This window comes from Antechinus flavipes, chromosome 4 (assembly GCF_016432865.1).
Source record: "Antechinus flavipes isolate AdamAnt ecotype Samford, QLD, Australia chromosome 4, AdamAnt_v2, whole genome shotgun sequence".
Taxonomy (NCBI): Eukaryota; Metazoa; Chordata; class Mammalia; order Dasyuromorphia; family Dasyuridae; genus Antechinus; species Antechinus flavipes.
In genome coordinates this window covers 62,064,190-62,082,967 of record NC_067401.1, presented here as the reverse complement: position 1 = coordinate 62,082,967, position 18,778 = coordinate 62,064,190, and the positions used below count along the sequence as shown (strand labels likewise).

At 31.6% G+C, this 18,778-nt stretch overlaps 2 protein-coding genes across 3 annotated transcripts in view; both read left to right on the top strand.

Moving 5' to 3' along the window:
• The window catches only part of RNPC3 (RNA binding region (RNP1, RRM) containing 3), a 28,255-nt gene extending 15,776 nt beyond the window's left edge, over positions 1–12,479 (top strand). Inside the window, exons 7-15 of one of the 2 annotated variants that reach the window (XM_051993217.1) lie at positions 67–209; positions 3,712–3,837; positions 4,686–4,822; positions 5,424–5,582; positions 6,507–6,601; positions 6,695–6,753; positions 8,325–8,457; positions 9,826–9,903; positions 12,275–12,479. In XM_051993217.1, the coding sequence (XP_051849177.1) occupies positions 67–209; positions 3,712–3,837; positions 4,686–4,822; positions 5,424–5,582; positions 6,507–6,601; positions 6,695–6,753; positions 8,325–8,457; positions 9,826–9,885 (912 nt within the window). In that variant the 3' untranslated portion in view covers positions 9,886–9,903; positions 12,275–12,479. Of the gene's footprint in view, positions 1–66; positions 210–3,711; positions 3,838–4,685; positions 4,823–5,423; positions 5,583–6,506; positions 6,602–6,694; positions 6,754–8,324; positions 8,458–9,825; positions 9,904–10,868 lie in introns of both variants that reach the window. The other variant, XM_051993216.1, reaches the window with a different exon arrangement.
• Positions 12,256–18,778, top strand: part of LOC127559437 (pancreatic alpha-amylase) — a 34,666-nt gene continuing 28,143 nt past the window's right edge. Inside the window, exon 1 of the mRNA XM_051993212.1 lies at positions 12,256–12,352. The gene's annotated coding sequence lies outside the window, so the exon portion shown is untranslated. The remainder of the gene's footprint in view (positions 12,353–18,778) is intronic.

Here is an 18,778-nt window from a genome sequence, read left to right as displayed (position 1 = left end):
TCTTTTTTTACTTAAATTTATAACTCACATGTTACTACAGTAACATGTTTTGGATCTTTTCATTAGTATGAAGAATATATGCCAGTGCACGTGCCTCTTCCCCCTGTACCTCCTTTACCACCTGAGGAGCCTCCTGTACCAGAAGAAGGTGAAGGATCTAATGGAGAAGAATCAGAATATGAAAGTGGTGATGATGAAGCCCGTGAGAGGTTTGTAATAAAAAATTTTAGGTTTGAGAAATTTGAAGTAGTACTACCAGGAGCAGTTAAAGCTGGTATATTGCGTGAATCAAGGAGTTTTAAGCTGCAGTGAAGTGACCATACTAAGTCTATCATCAATATCCCTGGTAATGGAGATTTAGAAACAGAGCAAATCAAAACTCATGTGTCCCTCATTTAGTTTAGTCCTTTGAGTATCTACTAGACTTGCAGCCTCAGTGAGAAATGGAAACCCAGTTTCAAAAAAAAAAAAAAAAATTTGGAAAGGATAAACTTCTAGCAAAGCCTCGTTTTTCCTGTTACATAGTGAGGTTAATATTCAACATGTAAAGGACTGCTTGCCATCTGGGGGAAGGGGTGGAGGGAGGGAGGGGAAAAATTGGAACAGAAGTGAATGCAAGGGATAATGCTGTAAAAAATTACCCTGGCATGGGTTCTATCAATAAAGTTATTAAAAAAATATTAAGGTTGAGAGGGAGTATTATAAATGGCATAAGAACAGAATGCTTGGAACTTAAACTTGGGAGCATGATTTGGAACCAATATGAGAAGAGTAAGAGGAATGTAAAATAGTAAGGGTCCAGTTGAGATTAGCATGCATTTCTAGCAGATAAAGGTATCACATCTCCAGTTATCTGACTTCCTCCATTATTTTTGGAGATTTGTGAGTAGGAATGGAAAAAACATATGTGGAAGTAATCCAGAGTTGGGACATGCAAAAGAATGGAACGAGAGATTCAAGGATAAAAGACCCTAAGGTTCATCTAGTTAATGAAAATACACTTAAGTCTTGGTAATTTAGATTTTGATATTTAAAAGTATCAGAATTAAAAGTTGGGTGGTAATAAGATGAGGCAGACTTAGAAAAGCAACATCAAGAAATAGGAAAAGATATGTGAGTACTGAGCATTTCTAGGCAAGGAAAAGATTTCAGGATTAGAAAGTAAGTAGTATAGGAATAGTGTTTGCTTAATGTTGTCCATTGTAGACTGTATTTAGACAGTATTGAAGTAGGGTCAGAACAAATAGGGATCTGGTCCTAGAAGTGTGGGATCGAGGTTTGGAGTGACTGGATAGAAAGAATTAAAATACAGTTTTATGGAGAGACTAATAATTATGAGAGCTGCAGACTTTAGTTATTAGGAAGCAACAACAAAAGAATTCTTGACTTATTTCCTGAGTGAGTTTAATATTTGGCTTATGGGCTTTCTCTTCTCCCCAGCACCTGATCTCATAGAAAGGAATTTCCAGCATATATATTGAACTTTCTGAAACAGCCTAACCTAGTTTTTCAGTGTACTCTTCATATATCCCACCTCAGCTATACACAGATAGTCATGTCCTTGGTCTTGCCATTATCTGTGTATGCACTATTTCCATCTTGAAGTCTAAATTCCCTTTTCTCCAAACCAAGATCTTTGTGTTCACCATAATCTTTAATTCCTTAATTTTGATTTATTTTCACCTGGGCTCTTACCTACTGGTTGTGTTGATTTCCCTTTCTTATTTTGATTCTTTAATGAATTATTTCAACTCTATACTCTTCTCTCTAGTACAGGCCTCATCCTTTGTGACTTGTCAACCTCCAGCCTTGGATGGATTCATTATTCTCACCATTCTTTGTCTTCATTCCTATTCAAGTGCTACAGAACAAAGCTAAAGAAAATCATCGAGTTATGCTAACTGAACTGGCTACGAATTTATGTTATGTCATCTCAACAGTAAAAACTGTTCCTTTATACTTTTATACCTCCCTAATTGATTCATTATCCCACTTCCCACAGAGGCTTTTCCAAACCTTTTCATCCTTCAAACCTTCCTCTACCCTTACTTAACTTAGCTGAGAACTTTGCCTCATATTTCACTGGAAAAATGGAGACTATTCAGTCTTTGCCTGAGAGCTATCATCTCATTTATTGTCTCAAATCTCTCCTCCATTTTGTTTTTAAATTTGAGAAGGCCTTATATAATGAATGTTTCTACTTGGCTTTATTCTTATTCTTTTAGCTTTCTACCAACTGATTTTCAGCTTTACTTAATCCAAACTGCTGTTTCCAAAGTGATCATTAATAAATTATTCCCAAATCAAGTGGGATCTTCTCAGCTTTCATTCTTGACCTCTTTGCAGTCATTGATACTTTCAGTCACCTTCTTCTTGACATTCTTTTCTTTCTTAAGTTTCTCTGACTATATCCTGATTTTCCCGCTTGTCCTTTACTGAATCTCTATCCAGGTCAGACCTGTCAACAATGGTAGTTCCCAAAAACTCTGCCATGGCCCCCATTCTCTTTATCAATATTGTTTTACTGGTTCATTATATTTGTCATTCATTAACTTCCATGGGTTCCAAAACTATATGTTTTTTATTTTGTTTGTTTTTTGCTGATGATACTTAGACCCATTTGTTCAACCCTAATCTCTCTTCTAACACTTTAGACTAGTATCTCTAGCTATCTATTCTATATCTCAAGCTATACATTTCATACACATCTTAAAATCAGAATGTTCAAAATTGAACTTCTCTTTCCCCACAGACCTCTCCCCTTTAAGCCATCTTGTCACTGTGGCGAGCCCAGAGCCTGTTGTCTTCCCTATCACCTAGACTTATAACCTAGGTGTTAGACTTGCCTCATTCTTCATATTCAATTTGTTGTCAAATCCAAATCCAAAAGGTTCTCTAACCTTTCTCTGACATTATTAAGACCCTGGTGTGGGTCTTCATTACTTATTCCTAGATTATTGCAATTGTCTGCTGGTTGATCTCCTTATTCCAGTCTGTCTTCCACATAATTGTCAAATTGTTCTTCCGAAAATACAGTATCAATGATACCCTAATCAAAAAATTCCACTTCCTGCTTATCACCACAAGCATCAAATATAAGTCTATGTTTGCTGTGCAGAGCCCTTTATTACCAGTTTCTTCTTAACCTTCAAATCTTCTAACATTTTACTTACTTGCATATATACTATAATTCAATGGTAATGACTTTTTGCTTTTTGTTGAACATAATACTCCATCTTCTGACTTTGAACATTTTCATTGCTTTTCCCCTCTATCTGAAATGTTCTCCTTCCTCATCTCCATCTCTTAATTTCCCTGGCTTCCTTCAGGTTCCAATTAAAAAAAAAAAAAACAGAACCTTCTCTACAAAGAGATTTTCCTGATCTCTGTTAATGCATATCTTCCCTCAGTTGATTATTTCCTGTGTGTGTGTGTGTATTTGTATTTGTATATAGTTGTTTTCAAGTTGTGTGCGAGTTCCTGGAGATCAGGTAATGTCTTTTGCCTTTCTTCATAACCTCTACCACTTAATGCTGTGCCTAGCACATAAGGACTTAAATGGCTTTAGACTGATAGAAGTATTTGGTTGAAATGTGCATATTTTTTAATTGTGATTTTCTTTAAAAAATTTTCTTGAATGATCTTAAGTACTTTATGAATGATGACATAAATAAATCTTAGATAAAGAAGATGTAATGTTTTCTAATTTAGGATGACAAAACTGATGGAATTAGCTAATTTTCAACCTAAAAGACCAACAGCTGCAAAGCAACGGCGTGTAAGGAAAAGGCAAAAGATAAAGGACATGTTGAATATGCCTGCATCTACTTCTCATAGGTAATTTAAAAAGAGTTTCTCACTTTTTTGAGGTTGTTTTTTAAGTCAGACTTGTGATTTCATTAGTTTCTAGATTACAAAATAACATTATGAAATATCTCCTAAGACTAAGAAATTAATAGCCATGGCATTCTTGTCTAGGGAGATTTTGTTAAAGATGGTTAAAATAAATTGTTAAATATATGGTTAAATAAATGGTTAAAATAAAAAACATTTTTGTTGCATTGATAATAGAATTTGATTTAGAAATATTGGGGTTTCAAAAGTTATATTTAAATTTTTAAAAATTTTCTTTAGGGTTTTTTTTTTTTTAAGACATTTAAAAAGTAATATTTTCTTTTTTTCCTCCATACCTCCATTATTCTATCTCGATGTTGCATCATCACCTAAGACTTCTCATTTGGTTTACCTCTAAGTAAACTCACCCCAAAAACATATTTAAATGTTTGGATTTTCTTTTAATCAAATTATGCTCCGAATGATGAAGTAATAAAAAAATTTGTGATATACTTAATATATGATCAAGAAAAGTCTTGATATTGATATTCAAGAATATAGCTTTATTTTACTTGATACTTAAATTTATCCTCTTACATTTTATATTGCTGTCTTTGAAATTCTGCCACCATTTTAAAATTCTCAAGTATGCATAATATACGAGAAATTATTTTACCTTTGTGGTTGTCATTTCAAAATACCCAAAATAAGTACATTGTGTCCTTAATTAAAATAATACCAGAAATCCATCTGTAGAGAAACTTGGATTACATAATGTTATTTCACTAACTGGAAGAGTTGTTTTTTTCTACTTAGGTGATACTAATCTAATGTTATTTTTTTTTTAACAGTAATTTACACCCTGCACTATTACCTTCAGATGTGTTTGAACAGCCACAACCTGTAGAGCATAAAAAAATAGAATTCAACATATCTTCTGGGATGCCTTCTGCATTTGTAAAAGATTTAGAGGGAAGACAAAATAATGGTAAGGAGATTTTACATTTATCTTAAATTAGTTATGCAAAATCAGGTTAGGTTTCTTTTTAACATTTTTATTTAATAAAAGATGAAGTATTGTATGTATATATGCATGCATATGTGTGTGTGTGTTTATAGATGGTTCTTAATGTTTTATTGTACTTAAGTTGCATTTTATATGTCTAATTTGTGTTTTTTATGAAAATCACTGAATGATGGGTGTGAAGGAGGTGTGTGTGTGTGTGTGTGTGTGTGTGTGTGTGTGTGTGTGTGTGTAGTAACTTTCTGCCATACATGGAAATTGATTTGAATGCTAATATACTCAGGCTACTTAAAGATAACATTTAGTCCTTGGCATATAGGTCACAGATTCAAAATATTGTAGAATTAAAAGAGGTATTAGATATATTCTCACTCTTTTTATAGAAAGCATAGAAGTCTAGAAATAAAATTTATTAGGTTTATATAACTTTTATTAGTACAGATCTAAAATTAAAATTTAGCTTGATAATTGTAGGTACACTTTACCATATACTTTTCCTCTTAAAGTTTAGAATTTTTCTAAATTAGGCATTTATATGAATAATGTTAATACTAAATTACTTTAGATTTGTCTGCTCCTGGAGATACAACTAATGAAGGATTTGGAAAGATCTTTCCAACTCTCATTCTGAATGACAAAGAGGAGATTCAGGAAGACTCAGATGAGATACCAGCAGAATTTGTCTCTAGAAAAGAGTTGGAAAAAGGCAGGATTTCTAAAGAAGGTAATCATTTGGTTTACATAAATTTTTTTTATTTTGATGCTAAAAAAGCTACGCTGATGAAAGTGAACAATTGAACTCTTTGGTCTGAATCCCTGATGTTCTTAATTTTGAATGGGCTATGTGTAATTATACTAGGAATACACTTTAAATAAAATTAAGAAGTCATTGTGAAGACTCTACAATTTAGGATTAAGCAAGGAGCTCTAGTAGTTGAAGTACTGAATTGTTCCCTTAAAGCCATTTAAACTTTTTCATTTCTTGATCATTAAGTTTCTATGAAAGAAACCAGAATTGTTAACACGATTAGTCAGTGTTTAGCACATAATAAACAGTTATTAAACTAATAAAAGAGGTCATAATGGAAATGTCTACAATACTTGAGTAACCTTTCAAATACTTTATGAAAAGTAGTTGACTTTCTAATTATTTTAACTTTCATAAAACATTCCATTTAGTAGCATCCTTTAATCCCGGTCGGTTGAATTTGACATAATTCTAGACAAATTAATAAACAGAAATTCAAGTGTATCACAATATTTTCTGTCACTTAACCAGTTAATATTTACATAGTGATTATTATGTGCCAGATACTGTGCTTTTACAGTTATCTCATTTGATTTTCACCACAGCCATGATAAAGTAGGTGCTATTATTATCCTCATTGTATATATGAGGAATTTGAGTCAGAGAGTTTAAATGACTTGTCCAGAGGGTAATAAGTGTCTGAGGCTAGATTTGAGCTTGGGTTTTCCTGATTTCAGACCTGGCAACTCAATCCACATATACTTTATAGTTTCTGTGTATGCTGCAATTCCCAATTTAATATTGAAGGCTTTGTGTTATTTGAAAGTGGTTGCTTAAAGATTTGTGGAAATTGATTGAAACATTACACTTTTTTCTTTCTTTTTTATTCATTGTTTCTAGAAATGGAAACACTTTCAGTTTTCAAAAGTTATGAACCTGGGGATCCAAATTGTAGGATTTATGTAAAGAACTTAGCAAAGCAAGTTGAAGAAAATGTAAGTAGAATTCCATAAATTGGCTTTCTAAAAATTTTTGGGTTTGGCTTCTTTGTGACTTTTCTTTTTTCCCCCTTTTTGATGAAATTCTAGGATCTTAAGTTTATTTTTGGAAGATATGTTGACTTTTCATCACAAACAGAACGAATCATGTAAGTCCTCTCAGTAAAGTTTTGCATCTCATTTATCCTCATTTCTTCCTTAATACTTTACCCTCTAAAACAAAGTGAGTTGGTGAGATCATGATCCCTTTCTATCATAAGCATCTTTGATTAAACTGAAGGACTTTGATCCCAGCAACTTTCAAAATTAGTGGCATGGCTAATTAACATCTAGATTTAGCATTCTTCTTTAGTAATCCCTTTTGGCTCAGCAGAACATTGTTTTAGAATATAATTACTTTTGTTAGGAAATGTGATTTGTTCATATTTGGAGCATGGCACATGGAGGGGATTTCCTTTAAAGTTTCAGATTTCTGACCTAAGCTTTTTGGTCTAGGAAAACTGACCTTCGGGTGAACAGTAGGCCCCTAATCCAACCTGAATTAGTAGAAAGGCAGAAATAAGGAAGAGGAGGTAATGAAACACTTTTAGGGAGAAATTGTTGAGATTGAAGAGTATTTGCTCTATTTTTCTAACTTAACCTATTTATATCATTTGCCTCACACAAATGGCGCATACAAAGTATATCTTGTTTGTGAGATCTATTCTAAAGTTTGTTCTCGTAGTAGTTAACTCTTTTTCAAAAATAGAAAGAAAGAAAGATTGTATTATTTGAGAAAAACATAACCCTTTCTAATAAAGAAGAGAAAAAAATAAAAGGAAAAAATTCACAAATAAATGTTATATAGAAAGTATGAGTTGGTGTTAAAATTTAGCTTTTATCGTTCTCATTAGTTTCAAAAGAGATTTTCTGCCAATAAAGTTAGTTTTAAATGTTCCTTTGCTATCAAGGTGTATATTGTGCCTTCATTACTATTCTTGAAACAATATTGAAAGCCAACTAACTTAATAGTGCTATAAACTTGTGTATTACTTTCATTTGCCATGAATTTAACTTTTCAGGAACAGTAAGATTCTAAATGTAGAATTTTATAGTAACACCTGCAGTGTTAAGTTTTATGTCTTTGTACTAAGAATTGTATTAGTTTGATTTGTTACTATTTTTTATATCTTAAACTAAAATTTAATAATACCGTTTTGAACACTCAATTTCAAAAACAGGATTTGGGCATTGGTTCTTTAAAAGAACCATCTTGTGATAGGAATGTTGCTTAACTAATTAACCTGTTTCTTCAGTTGTTTTCATAAGAAGACTAGTTCTCTCTAAGGTCTTGCTATTATTTTCTCTTAGAAAATTTAATATCCCTTCTTGCCTTGGGTTTTGGGGGTTTTTCTGTCTTTATTAGAGTACACTAACCCCATGTACTTCAATAATGGGAAACTGCTAACACGAAACAAAATATTTACAACATATGAATACCATTTTAGTTATTTTTATAGCTTCTAAAGTTTCAAACATACCTAATTTTAAAAAATCCAATAAAACTAGGTTAGCTATCTTTTAAGGACCTTTTTTAGAACAGAATGTAGATATGTGGTATTAGAAAATGAACTAATGGAAAGGCTGGGTCGTACATGTATTTCCATGTATTTCAATGAATTGAACAATTTCAGTTGATGTTAATTTGAAATAAAACTATGTTTTTCATACATTTTTCTAGGTTTGACATACGCTTGATGAAAGAAGGTCGCATGAAAGGCCAAGCTTTTATTGGCTTTCCAGATGAAAAGGCTGCAGCTAAAGCTTTAAAAGAAGCTAATGGATATGTGCTTTTTGGAAAACCCATGGTTGTCGTATCCTTTTTAAAAGTTATGTCTTTTGTTGTTTAGGCTATGTAGTTACATTTCTAGTACCCTATTATAAAGATGAAAAAAGTAGTATTGCTGGTTTTTGTTTTTGTTTTTCAAGTGGTAACTGACATATATAGTAAGGATAATGTCAGACCAATCATGTGTTAGAAAACGGTTATATTTATGGGTGACCAGACTATTAATCTAAGTGTAATTTATATAGTAAATATAACTAGTAAATATCTTTTATTCCCTGAATGTGCTTGGTTATAGGACTAGTGTTGACTTCCACCATACAGCAGGATTCACTGGGAATTAAAACAATATTTATTAGGGTCTTAGTATGTGCCAGAACTTAGTATTCTGCAAAGTGTTGGTGATACAAAGAAAGATGTACCAGTCCTTGTCCTGGTTTACATGTTGACTAGAGATATAGGATATTTTAAAACTTCAAAGTTCTTTCCATTTTGTTTGTTCCTGATTACAGGATAAACTTGAAAGAATTTCAGGCCTTAGTTCATATGCTTTCTTAGAGCAGGCCTAAATATTGGCCCTTGAACTATTGTGTATAGATCTTCCATTTTCCTTCCCTTTCTTACTCCTTACATTTATGAGAGAAGACTTAAGTGAAATACATATTCCTTAAAACTTTTGAGGGGAATTCTGCAGAAAGTGTTATATGTGTAACATTATCTTGTAGTAGCTAGTTGAGCTATTAAAACATGTACATGTTAGACTAGGAAAGATTATAAATAGAACATAAGGAACTATCATAATTTTACAAACTATTGTTTGTTAAGGCAATGCTTCCTAAGATTATGGGATTTAGAGCTGGGAGGGACCTTAGGTGTCTGTCATTTAGTACAGGGATTAACCTTTTTTTGAGTGTCATGGACCTCCTTTCTGAATATTGTTTTTAAACACACATTATGTTAAAATTACTGACATATTAGACCAACTTGATGGACCTCAGATTAAGAATACCTATTCTAGCCCATCTTGTTATATTTTTTTAAATATGAGAAAATAGGTCCCTGGAGGCCAGGTAACATTCAAGATTTGAACCCAGACCATCCTACTCTTCTTCCACCTAAATATCCCCAGTCCCTTCAGTTGATCCTCTTATAGCATATGATATTAGGGATTTTTTAAAAAAAGTGAAATGAGAATCAGGACTAGAATGTGGAATAGATATGATTTATAAGGAATAGTAGTAAGAAGCAGTCAACTCTAATACATCATTGTTGTTGTGTGATTTTACAAGAATTGGATGAAATTCCAAAGAATTTAGAAGTTATATCAATATCATTGACCTTCCTAAGAAAATGTAATTTTCATTTTTCTGTAAAGTAATCCTTAATATGTTATTAGCAATTTGCTCGATCTGCTAGACCAAAACAAGATCCTAAAGATGGAAAAAGGAAAAGATAGATAATTGCTGAAGAATTGGTAAGTATGAACTTTTATGTAATAAAAGGAAATTGTCATTCTTTAAAGGGAAATAAGGAGAATATACTTATTAGAGTGGTAATTAAAATATCTTGAGTTTTTTTTAAAACCTTTTGTTTTTTTGTGGTGGGGGAGAAGAACCATAGCTATTGATTTTGAAATAATAATTGTAGAATCATGGATGAAAACTTATGTTTGCAAGAGAAGGGATTACAAAACAAGTTTTACAATGACAAGTTCTTCCAAATTGTTTCTCTACATACTGACAATTTAAGATCTTGTATAGCAAGTGAAGAGAAAGCTAAGTTCACTGATTTTAGTAGTTAAAAACTTTGTGAAAATAAAGTTATGTAAGCCATATGTATGAAGAATAATTATGAACATTTCACAAAATGAAAGTTGGGTATAATTTAGGGAGTTATATATCTTGCATATATCAAGCTTATACTCCATAGTATTAGTCTGTATTCAGTAAAACAGAAACAAAAATGGTTTATAAAAGCCATATAAAAATTAACTGTTTTCATAATAGCATTAAGCATTTTTATTTAGAAAGCTTTTTTGAGTGGTTTCCTGCTTCATCTTTCTGTGGGAAAAATGTTAGAAGTATTGACACTGAATTGAAATGTAGTCCTTTTATTTGTTTTTTAAAAACAAAGCAAAAAATTAACCCTACCTTTGTGGATTGAAGAAGAGACTAAATGATGGATCAAGATGACCAAAGCTTTCATCTAAAATGAAAAGTTGTAGTATTGTGTATAGTCACTCAGTAAAATGCCATAGATATTTGTATTTCTTTACTTTCCCAATTTTGTTGTAATTAGAAATTTTTCAAATATCCTAGAGTGACAGGCTTAATATTTTAACGGACAGAACATATTCATTTATGATAGAATATCAATTCTTTATAAATTTAATGCTGAAAAATAAGGAAAATTAAACTACATTCTGCTGTTCTTCTTTAGAAGCATTCCTGCGTAAATACTGCAGTAATACTGTCATGCAAAGTGTATCCTTTCTTGTTGTATCCTTTTTTGGGGCAGTACTTTTTTGTAGAAATCTTTTCTTTCTTTTTCTTTTTTTTTTTTTTCCCGTAATGTAGATTGGAGATTAACTTTGCATTCTAGAAATAATATGTTTGATGTAGGTTGAAGAAAATTTGATATTCCTTCCAGATACTCATGTTTAAATTTGTCTATAATTTAGATTTGTCTATAATGTGCTTCAATTTAAAAAAATTAATTCCAGGGAAAGTTAGTGAATCAGGTCATCAAATTTACTACAGAATAATAGTTGCTTTTTAACTCAGAATTTGATCTTAGTTATTATATTTGTCTTCCTGAAATTTAATTTTTACAATTTATAGACTTGGTTTTAAAATGCTTGGTTTGGCTCTTTTTGTATTTTTATGTAGTGTAGTATAGGAAATATATCAGTACTGCTTGAAAGGGAAAATTAAAATTTTAGACTTTAAAAGATATTATAGAAGACTCAACAAGAAGTTAATTTCTAAAGATTGTCTATTTCTTGGCTTTCTAAATGATGCAAATACCAAATGACAGTCTTGCTGTTCAGCATCTCACATCTAGGATATTAATATTTTTTTAATTCCTTATTGAAGGTAGTAGCAAATAAATCATCCCTTAATAGGACAGTAGACAATTGGAAACATCTTTTATGATGGATACATAGTCGAAAAAGAATATAGTTAATCTCTTTATGTCAATTAATGGTGGCAGCATAGTATGTCTGCTAAAGTATAGTATGTTAACAGCCTATTGGCTTCCAAAGCACTTCACCTTACCATCTGAACATCTTAAAAGTTGCTTATATAGAAGGTGTGTATAATCTTCCTTGCACCTATAGTCTGGCGCAAAGTATACATTTTATTAAAATGCATATTGATTTGATTGACATAGTGTATTATTGTACACAGTGCTTAATAAATGTTTACTGAGTTAAAAGCCAACTTTTTCCCATCCTCCATCTTTTGAAAACACTCTTAGTGCTCCAAATTTTTAACTGATAAACTTCATAAATTCTAGAAACAGTCTAGTTTTTAATTAATTAGCTGTCATTAACATTTGTGTATAGATAGGAAAAAAAGACCAATAAAGTAAAGTATGAATACATGATAATTATTTATATTGCTTCTTGGGACCTTAAATATATTTAATTTTGGTTCTTTGATTCACAATTTTAGTTCACATAAGCTGTGATTACCTATACAAATCAAATTATACTGTCAAACTGACATGATTCACTAATTTTCTAAATACTGAAATTGTAGCTTTCTAATACATTTATATTATATAAAATATGTTTCTATTAAAATAATTTTCATTTTTGATGGGCTTTTATGGTGTTTTAGGTTCCTTTTGAATTCCATATCTTTCAAGCATTCTCCAGCTTTGAGAAGAAGAAACTTGACCATCTGGACTCTTGAATTGTGCGTAATAGCTTTTAGAATATATTTAAAAACTAAATGAAATGCATTTAAATCTTATTGGAAGATATACAGCAAATGTGTTTTAGTCAACTTTCAGTACTCCAATAAATTATTTTCTTTCCATTAATCTGTCTTGATTTTTTATGTTCAGAGAAAGGGATTAAATGTATTTTATTAGAGTGAACTAGTCATGGATGGTCCTGATTTCAGATTAATTTGTGATGTACAGTTAAAAATCACTTTGAAATTCCAAATGCAAGTTTCAGTTTTTTTAAATTGAATCTGTTAATATTTATTATTATAGGAAAGTTACATTATATAAACTCTCTACCAATGCTTATCAGCACCTCATTTATAACATATAACCATAGCGATTCCCTTGGGGTCCTAAGAAGCAGAATAATAAATGGTTTGTCCAGTGTCACATGGCCATTTTGTGTCAGAATTAAGACCTGAATCTAGATCTTTCTGATTGTCAAGTCAGATCTCTTTTATTATAAATTTTGCCATTTTGTCATTTTTTGTATGATAACTAAATATTTAGGTACATATTTAAAGAAAAAAATAAACTCTTAGAGCTTTTCAGAAACTCATTTCAGCTTGGGAATTTGAACACTTTCCCTTAATTTTAACCAAATTTCACTATAAAATTTTCACATGTCAATTTACCAGTTATCTTTTGAAAGTTGGAGGTGAAAGGTTAAAGGAAGAGCAAAAGGTTTCTATGTTATAATTGTTGATATTTTACTGATTTCCAATAATGTATCAACTCTACCCAATCTACCTTTTCATCTACCCTCAAGATGTTGAAGATACCATTGGAGGTATGCACACCACCAGATTGAATGGATTCAATCTAGTTTTTTATGTTTATTTCCAGGCTGCTAAATTACAACTGTTTGTCAAAACTTACATTCTTCCTTGAACAATTTTTCTCTTTGCCTCAATTTTAGCGTATATCCTTATTTCTTCTGATCCACCATGGGTTTCTTCTCTCCTACAAAATTACTTCATATATCTCTTTGGGATCCACAAGTTAAGAATGATTATATTTTAAGATAAAGTTTTATTGTTTTCAAGCATATATTCAATAAAAAGCAAAACAATCTTTGCTTGCAGGATATACCAAAAAAAAAAAAAAAAAAATCATCTGAATTCGAGTTGTAGATAGTGTTTGCCAGTCCTTGATTTAGAAGAGTACTATGTGAGGGACACCAAGGAGGCCAAATTGCTTAGATTATAAAGCTTCTAAAGATCAAGTAATATATAATAACCCTGTAAAGGTAAATTTGAGCCTGGCCATGAACAGCTTTATATGTCAAACTCAGGATTTTGATTCTAGAGGTAATAGTCACTAGACTTTGAGGAGAGTAAAATAGTCAGATTTGTAGTTTTAGGATTATCCATCCTTTGGTAGGTGCTTTGAGGATGAATTACAGAGAAGAGGCTTGAGACAAGAAGACTAATTACTTAATTGCCTTAATCGAGATAAGAAGTGATGAAAATCTGAACTTGAGTGTTTCTACTATGAGAAGAGAGAAGGGGATCAATGTGAGAAATGTAGAGAATGAAATGACAATATTTAGCAATTCTGGAAATGACATTTAAGTGATAGGTGTCCCATTTTCAACCTTAGTGACTAGGATAGTGGTTCCATTTACAGAAATTGGGAAGTTTAGAATAATGACAGATTTGAAGGAAAAGGTAAGGCATTCTGTTTTATACATAATTGAGTTTTATTTAGGGAACACCCAGGAAGAAATGAGTCAAATCAGGAATGAAACTTAAGAGATTGACCTTGGCTTTATAGATTTGAATCCATAGACTAATAAGATCACCAAGTCAGGGAGGATAGAGAGAGAACACCTAAGACAATCATGAGTGCACAGTGGTTAGAATGTTGTAAAGATGTAGCTCCTCAAAGACCAAAGAATGTTCAGAAAGGTAGAACTAATAATAATGTCATGAAAACTTGTGTCAGATGGTTCAGAGAAAGATCAAGAAAGATAAGAAAGGGCTAAAGTCAGTACATTTGTCAATTATATAATTGTTAACTTGAAAAGAGGAATTTCAATTAAATGTTGAGCTTGGAAGCCATAAAAGTTTATGTTTATTGCTAAATCACATGATCTATCAATTGCTCTTATAATCATGCACAGTTTTGGTTTTTCCCAAAAATATATGTTATATATTTTACAAACACATTCTGGTATCATACTGAAGAATACTTACTGGTTCTTCAGAAATGAAATTTCATTTTAAGGTGCACAAAAGGTTGTGCAGTTTGCCAAATACAGTCTCACAAATTATCTTTAAATTCTAGGCTCAGCTCATTGCTTATTTGTACTGTCTCCATAAATTATATACATTTATCCATATATTGTAAACATAGATAAATGAATTTAATGCATTCACATCTAGCTGCATGCTGTATTCTAAGGGAATGCTTCTCTGAAATTGTCATGTCTTTCTTACTTGATTACCATACACTTTTTGTAGTTCCATAAATATTTTTGGCATATATTCAACCTTCATTTTTTTTTAAACATCCTTAAGGTCTTTTGTCAAGTAATAGGACTGCCATATCAGAGGCTATGAAGAGAAATTAATTTTTCCTGTGGAAGTCCATATTAATACAAAATGGGTGGACAAGTTCATAGATTTACCAATAGTGAAACAATGTGCCCACATTCCCAGTGGTCCCACACACACACACCCTTCCTATCTTCAGTATTGACCATTTTCATTTTTTTTACATGGTTGTGATAGATTTGAATTTCTTTGAAAATCATTCTTATCCTCAAATAGCTTCTCTGCTGTGGCCTTTATTTATTTGTGTGTTTGTTTATGGTGATCAATACATGATAAGTGAAAGCTACCAAATAAAAATAAAATTATTTTGTACAAGGGATTCATAACTTTTTTGAGTGTTATGGACAGTTTAGGAAGCCTTTCCAAATATTTTTAAATGAGTTAATTCCATAATATTGCAAAGGAAACCAACTACATTGATCTACAATTATAAAAATAATATATGCTTCCTCCCCTAAAAAAATCAGGGATCCAAGATAAAAAACCTGTGTTGTATAGATTTCTACACAAAGGTTTTGCATAAACAAGTCAATGTAACAATAAACAGGAAAAGTGTCAAGTGGTAAAATAGTCTAACATAATAGGTTCAATTTTGAAGAGTGGGAGTAAAATAGGGACATATCCAGAAATGACTGGTAAAAAAAAAAAAAAGGTATAATTAAAATTGAGAAAATTTGTGAAGTGGAACTATTCAACAAATATTAAAAACCTAGTAGGTGCAGACCACTGTCCTGTATATTAAACATGGATCATACCTTCCTCAACATTACATTCCAATAGGGGTTATAAAGTATATTCAGTTACCTATATAATTGTAAGACAAATGCATCAGAAAGGTCCAAAATAAACTATACTAAGGTATTTTGGGTGTGGGGATAGATTTTTTAAGAGATATGTCAACTGTTTAATTTCCAGTGTAGCCAACCTTAGTTGTCCTATAGTGTAACTGAATTAATAGTATCTTTTTTTTTTTTAATGTAACTTTTTATTGACAGAACATATGCATGGGTAATTTTTCAACATTGACCCTTGCAAAATCTTTTCCAAATTTTCCCTGTAATCCCATACATGTTAAATATGTTAAATACAATCTATTTATACATATTTATACAGTTATCTTGCTACACAAGAAAAATCTGATTTATATAGAAGGAAAAATAACCTGGGAAGTAAAACAAAAATACCTTGCAAACAATAATAGAGTGTAAATGCTATGTTGTGGTCCACACTCATTTCCCAGTGTTCTTTCACTGCGTGTTAGCGGGAGTTCTTGATCCCAGGAACAGAATATTATGAAGGTATAGGGTGGGGGGATAAATGGTCTTTTTCCTGCAGTAACCGATAGAGGTGCTGGATAAACTTGTGTCTAGTACAATTAATTTAACAAAACCTAATTTGTCATTATTGCCCTTCACAAAATGTTTATAAAATGTGTTTGTGCTTTAGGAGTTTAGGTAGTGCTATCCTTTATGTATGTAAATGAATTGCCATTGCTCATTAGAAAATGTATCTGTGTCTTGGGAGCTATGTCTAGTTAGAATAATGAATGAAGCATTTATTAAGCTATTTATTAATTGTGCAAAGCACTGAATATATAAGTATAAAAAGGAGAAGTAACACTGTTAAGGAAGCTCACATCCTAACTAGGAAGATCAACATGGAAGACTTCAGTTTCAAGTCAAATGTAAAAGTCTCATGGTTTATAAGAGTATTATAGCAAAACATGGTAATGTCTCAAAGTTATTTCCACTGATCAATTCATGTCAGTTTTTGATGTTTGACCATTTGGTAATGACTTTGGCGATAAGAACTTTTATTGATTTTTGAGAAGTTGTGGCTACAGCACTTGAAGAAAACTTGGCATATTTGTAAGAGCTGTTTCCTATAATGATGACTACAGATACTGGATTGGAAGCATTGCTATTAGCTCCAGAGTCATTGGCTATTCTCATCAGAATCTGAGAAATATGTATATGTGTATACCATTACATACATACACAGTAGCTATTATATGGGGTCCATTATTTAGATTCAGAATATCCCAACATATGAAGTATTGAGCAAAATTCTTTCAGTGAGGGTTAACTTATTGCATATGTAGCATATTTTAAAATTTGGAGGCTGACTCAGGTCAAGTAAGACAAAATTTCAGGTGAACAAAAACAATAAAAGCTGCACTTAATTTTTCCCCCTTAGAAGCTCCTGGCCAAATGTTTAAGGGATGAGGTCTTTCACTGGAAATAGTCAAGACATAAGAACAAGTTACTTCCATGAACAGGACCAAAGTTGGTCATACAAATCAAATTCTCTCCCATCTTTCTCTCACCTACCTTCCATTTCTTCCTTACTCCATTAACTATGATGCCAAGAGATCACAAAAGCACACACAGAGAGCAGAGATAATAGATAACATATTCTTCCTATCACTCCCTTCAAACTCTTGGAACCAAAAGAAATGAAAAGTGATCAGAGGATGGGAACTGTCTAATAAAACAAAAAAGGAAAGTTGAAAGATTGTTACCTTGCTCTATCCACAAGAGCTGGTCTAAAATCTGTTACTTAGCTAATGTAGGCTTACTATAGCTACCTAGTTTTCATGAGACCCCTCTCAGCTATAAAGAATATCATTCAGTAAATCCTATTTGCTTTTCTTTCCTTCTGTTACCATAGACATTCAAATACCACAATGATAATGATTAGGGAAATTGTTTGTTGCCAAATATAGGAAATAAAGATATAATTTGTTCAGTTGATTTAAGGAAAATGTTATGAACCCATAGGATAAGTATTCAGTCTCAGTAAAATATGAAATAATCATTACTTTGAATCCTCTAATCTCCCTTTCCATACCCCTCTCTCGCTATAGTTTTATTTCCCAGGTTGACATTGTCCTTGTAACTTCAAGATTTCTAATATTCCTCATAGAGGCTTGTCCTTACTCCCAGTATGCACAAATCCTATCCCATCTAAAGAAGATAAACTTAACATTCTTAAAAAAAAAAAAATGCCTTCAGATGGGCATTAGGAGAAAGCAACCAAATTGAACCCATTCACACTAAAGTAGTAATGTGATAAATAACCCCTTAAACCTTCCAGAATTCTTTGAATGTTTGAAAGGCCTCAGTTCATGTGAATCTGCAATTAATGCAATTTTAAGTATTATAACACTATGGGATAGCTTCTGTTGTTATAAATTACTTTGTAGCAGGTTCTATTTGATTTTCATTGATCATTTTTCAGCAAAATGCAGTGTGTGTAGGTCTTAGTTTTTTTCTATCTTTGCTTTGGACTAAGATCATGATTGTAATTCCCCTTTTTCTTTTACCTTTTTGGAAGAATTAGAAGATTTTGCTCTACTCTACTATTTTAATTCTCTCTCTCTCTCTCTCTCTCTCTCTCTCTCTCTCTCTCTCTCTCTCTCTCTCTCTCTATATATATATATATATATATATATATATATATATATATATATATTCCTATTTCAGGTATGCTTAAAGTAAGCGACATACTGTTGAATTCTTTTTAATTCATTGCACTGTCTTCCATTTTGTAAGTTTATCCTTTTTACATTCATAGATATAACTGTTCCGTATGTGTTTTCCACCTAACTATTTATTCTCTTTTATTTTTCTTAACTTTATCCACTTTTGGTTTATTTTGTTTAAGTAAGTCCCTCCATTAACATTAACTTGCCCTCCTTCTCCCCCTTATGTTTTTCCCCTAAATATCAAGCCTCAATAAAAACCACTTAAGAACTCAGGAAAATGTTTTGTAGTTCTGAAAAAGGTTAGGACAATTAACAGAGAGATGTTGCTTTTCATGGTAATCCATTGA